Source organism: Sycon ciliatum, chromosome 11 (assembly GCF_964019385.1).
Source record: "Sycon ciliatum chromosome 11, ocSycCili1.1, whole genome shotgun sequence".
Classification (NCBI taxonomy): domain Eukaryota; kingdom Metazoa; phylum Porifera; class Calcarea; order Leucosolenida; family Sycettidae; genus Sycon; species Sycon ciliatum.
Genome location: NC_088653.1, coordinates 15,896,973 through 15,901,972, shown reverse-complemented (window position 1 = coordinate 15,901,972; position 5,000 = coordinate 15,896,973). Strand labels below are relative to the sequence as shown.

The 5,000-nt window shown below is 51.4% G+C and overlaps 2 protein-coding genes across 2 annotated transcripts in view; one reads left to right on the top strand and one right to left on the bottom strand.

The window, feature by feature from the left end:
* Positions 1 to 2,653, top strand: part of LOC135827394 (uncharacterized) — a 52,576-nt gene extending 49,923 nt beyond the window's left edge. Inside the window, exon 20 of the mRNA XM_065339888.1 lies at positions 1 to 2,653. This exon is cut by the window's left edge and continues 108 nt beyond it. Coding sequence (XP_065195960.1) covers positions 1 to 1,121 — 1,121 coding nt within the window. The 3' untranslated portion in view covers positions 1,122 to 2,653.
* Positions 2,654 to 3,041: 388 nt separating this feature from the next.
* LOC135827530 (uncharacterized) overlaps positions 3,042 to 5,000 on the bottom strand; it is a gene marked incomplete in the record, with an annotated part of 29,556 nt that continues 27,597 nt past the window's right edge. Inside the window, 1 exon segment of the mRNA XM_065340012.1 lies at positions 3,042 to 5,000.

Here is a 5,000-nt window from a genome sequence, read left to right as displayed (position 1 = left end):
AGAGGCCGCCAACATTGTCCTTGTCATCGTCACGACCCACCGGCAGCAGCAGCAGCAATGGCAGCAACGGCGGACCCAACACAGGAGGTGGGGGGAGGCAGTCACCCGCCGAGGTCGTGAGCGTGCGTCCTGCGTCCTCGTCCTGCACGTACTTCACGGTCGAAGAGGTGTCGGCGACGTTGAATCAACTCGACGAGCCACACCCGCTACTCACGTCTAAGCGCAGCGGTGGCAGGACACCATCGCCAGCAGTGGAGCAGCAACGTCAGAATCGTGCTCGGCATTACAGTACATCGACCGCGTGCTCGACTCTGAGCTCAACCCAAGCAGCAGCACTTCAGGCCGGAGGCAGCGACATCGAAGGCAGCGGCGGTGTTGGTGGTGGTGTGCGGGAGGATACCCTCCTCACCAGCACCAGCGGATCGAATCTCTACGCCGACAGTCCCGGCGATGGCATGCACGCAGGCGGCGGCACGGTGCTCACCATGGCGACCTCGGACCCAGTCAACAACGGCAATCGCCATGCCAACGGCGGCGCTGGGGCGTCGCGACATCAGCCGCAGGACTATCGCGCACCGGCCATGTTTGTGAGCGAACCCGCTGCAGCTACGACGGCGGATGGTGACGGCGGTGTTGAGTACGCGACGACTGGTGGTGGCGGTGTTGAGTACGCGACGACCGTTGGTGGCGGTGGGGATTACGCCTACGCCGCTGAAGACGGTCTCAGGCTGGCAAGGAGCAAACCTGCGGCAGGTGCGTCGTCGAGTCAGAGTTCGCCGGGCAGCGGCATGCAAGGCAACAGCCCAGCTGCTGCCGCCACCGCACAGCAGAGGAAAGCCAAGGCGGCAAAGGAGCGAAGTCCCACACTGCCTCCGCCCTACGTGTCGCCACAGCGACCGGTGGCCGACACCGGCTCCGTAAGCAGCGACGCCACGGCAACCATGTCGGACTACGAGGACCCGATGGAGACGTCGCGAGACCTGCACGTCGGAATGACGTCGGTCGGCGATCACCGCCGCTTGTCGGCTCTCAGCTCTGTCGAGGATAATCTCTACGAGATGGACGAGGAGGACAGAACCGCTTGGAGCACTACGTCATCTCCTCCTGCTCGGGCCAAGTAAGCCCGTGCCTGCCCCGGAGCACTGCATCTCGTCCTGCATGTTCAGACTAGGTATGGCCGCTGTGTGTCCTGACCCTGCTGTACAGCACTACACTACACCTCCTGTTTAGACTAAGTAAGGATGTGTGCCCTGGCCCCGTATAGCTGTAAGAATCACGCTGAGACTAAGTATGGCTATTCGGACCCTGTATAGCTGCAAGTAAGGCTACGCCAACCCTGTATAGCTGCAAATATGGCTATGCAGACCCTGCATAGCTGCAAGTAAGGCTATGCGGACCCTGTATAGCTGCAAGTATGGCTATACAGACCCTGTAAGTAAGGCTGTATAGCTGCAAGTAAGGCTATGCGGACCCTGTATAATAAGGGTCCGCGCGGACCCTGTATAGCTGCAAGTAAGGCTATGTGGACCCTGTATAAGGCTATGCGGACCATGTATAGCTGCAAGTAAGGCTATGCGGACCCTGTATAGCTACAAGTAAGGCTGTGCGGACCAGATAGCTGTAATGTTATAAGGAGTAGCTGCTATGTTCTACTACAATGTATGGAGCTATCGTGGTGGCAACGACCTGTCGGCAGAGCTGGTGGGACTGCGAATATTTCTGGAATCAAGGTAACAATGGCGTGGAACTGACAGGTACAGGCCCGTCAGAGCAGGATGTGTGTGTGTTGTGCGTGTGTGTGTGTGTGTGTTGTGCGTGTGTGTGTGTTGTGTGTGTGTGTGTGCCACCGTGCATGCATGGGTGCACAAGTAAAGATCTGCAAGCCGCCCCTGTGCCAAACGGAATGTATGTACTTGGACTCTCATCGACCATGCTGCCAGTCACACTCGACGGTACACGTCTTCATTTCTGATTTCCTTTCTTCGCTACTACCTGGCCCTGCTCCTCAGGTGCACCAGTATGGCTTGGAACAACTGCAGCAACCGTTTGCAGCACGTCGTTGCACACTGCGAATGTTGTCGGCATTTCCGTCGAAAAGTAGGCTAGCTAATTTCCGTGTATTATATTTTTGCATGGGTGGATTCGTCTACGTGCAGCAAACCTGCGTCATACCACACAGGTTGCTGCCAATTTTCCTCCCACTTTTCTATTTCTGCTTCGTTTTTCAGACAATTTACATTAATTTTTTAACTTTCTGATACGTAAATATCTCTGTAGTAACCCCGCAACACTAACCCCAGTTCTTATCTTAACCCCATACTAACTAACCCCCAATCTCTGATGTTAACCCCTACTAACCCCATACTACCCCCCCCCCCCCTTGTCTGATGTTAACCCCTACTAACCTCATACTAACCCCATACTCCCTTTGTCTGATGTTAAACCCCTACTAATCCCCCCCCCCCCCCCTTCCCTGATGTCACGCCGTATTAACCCCGTACTAACCCTGCTACCACTGCTGCTGCGCACACTGCCATGTGACATCGGGATGGTTAGTTTACTAACGACAGTCTCCCTCCCTCCCCTCCTTCGCAGGATCTTTCTGTGATGGTCAACGGCAGCAACGACTTTTATTTTCTCTCTCAACAATAGGTTATGGTCAGACTTTGGGATTGGAACGTGTGCGTGTGTGCGTGTGTCGCGTATGTGCGCGTGTGTGCGTGTACGTGTGTGTGCGTGTGTGTGTGTGGCACATGTGGGTGGTACATGTAGACGCGCGAACATCTGGGAGGTAGATTTGCCTCCCTTCCTCACGCTCGATTTATCTCTCTCATAAGTTACACACTCACTTACACCCACACAAACACACTTACACTCACAACATACGCAACCACCCATGCACATATACACACACGTGCACGCACACGCACGCACACACACTGAAGACTGCATGTAACAACCCAGCAATTCAGAGCTCAACCCTCCAAGAGTGTGCAACTCCCACACAAAGTGCTGTCCTGACAGAATTTCAAGTTGAAGTTGACATGTTTTTTTACGATGCGATGCTCCTCGCATGCGCGAGTTACGACTTATGTACGGGGTGTCAGCGCATCACACGTGTTTCCTCAAACTAATTTGTAAAGGATAAAGCGGGGATTTGTCCAGCACCAGGTTCAGGGTATGTCTGATGATACACGTTTACAGCACACATTGCATCATAAAAATGACGTCAACTTGAAATTCTGCCGCGACAGAATTACCAAAACAACAATTTGGAAGTATTTCAAGTGCCGATAATTTATGTTGTGCAACGGTATTGAGGGTGACAGTAGCCCATAATTATAAGTGTGAATCGGGCTTCTTGCACCTTTTGTTGAAAGTCATGCTGCCAGAGTTTCATGAGACACATTTAAATTACTTCGAAGTATTTGATGGCCTAGAGACGATCTACGAACGAGGTTGAGCCTGTACTTAGCATGTCAAAATCTATCCAAAACCCTACATAAACCTAAGAGGGGCTGCTACTTTGCATGCCAAAATCTATGCAAAACCCTACATAAACCTAAGAGAGGATGCAAAACCCTACATAAACCTAAGAGGGGCTGCTACTTAGCATGCCAAAATCTATGCAAAACCCTAGCGATGTATTTGCTGTACTAAAATGAGTGAAAAATCTAGAGAAATGGAGAGGAAAACAATGTCCAATGAATTGATCAGCAAAGTGTGCGTGTGTGTGTGGGGGGGGGGGGGGGAGGTGTCTGTGTGTGCGCGCGCGCGCGTGCATGTGTGTGTGTGTGTGTGTGTGTGTGTTTGTATATGTGTGTTTGTATGTGTGTGTCTGCGTGTGTGTTATCTAACAAACAGCCCATGCAAAAAAGCATTCATTTATGGTGGTTAAAAAAAAGGTGATAAAACATTGAGAAAGAGATTGCGAACGACTAGTGAAGTGGGTAATTCGGATCACACACTTTCTTACTCCACCAGAGTCGTCCTAACAGAGTAATAGGTAGAGTCCAGTGTAGGAATGAAGGCACTCGACTGGTGAGGACAACGATAGCCATAGAAATCATCGTCGCCATTCTGAATTCTAGAAGCCAGTGGTGCTGGTTTTGAATGCGAAAACCAAAGAGGAAATCCCAGTGCGGGATTGAAGGCACTCAGTCAACTGGCGATGACACCGATACTGATAGAAATCGCTATGGCTGTTTGAATGCGAAAACCAAAGACCAAATCCCAGTGCGGGATTGAAGGCACTCAGTCAACTGGTGATGACACCGATACTGATAGAAATCACTATGACTGTTCTGAATCCGAAAACCAAAAGAACAAACCCAACTGTTGGATCGAAGGCACTCAGTCAACTGGTGATGACACCGATACTGATAGAAATTACTATGGCTGTTTGAATCCGAAAACCAAAGACGAAATCCCAGTGCGGGATTGAAGGCACTCAGTCAACTGGTGATGACACCGATACCGATAGAAATCACTATGGCTGTTTGAATCCGAAAACCAAAGACCAAATCCCAGTGCGGGATTGAAGGCAGTCAGTCAACTGGTGGAGACACCGATACCGATAGAAATCACTATGGCTGTTCTGAATCCGAAAACCAAAAGAACAAACCCAACTGTTGGATCGAAGGCAGTTGACTGGTGGTGACGGCGGTACTGATGCGAATGCACGTTATCGGAAAAGATTGGGAGAGGAGAGGAATGCGCCGTCAGAAACAGCAGCGTCCTGGGAACATTATCAGATGCGTCTAATCAATCGGACTCACCATGAGCAGTGATGCACACGGTAGGGTTCACCGCAAGAGCACTGGAAACGTTGTCGAATGCCCGTTATCGGAAACAGCAGGCCCACGGGGGAACATTATCAGAACTTTACTTCATTTGCGCGTTGCACACGGTAGCAGCTTTGTGCAAGAACACGCCTGGCATGGGAACGGCTAGTGTGGCATGTTCTGCGACAGTGAGAGAATCCAAGCGAAATAACGACC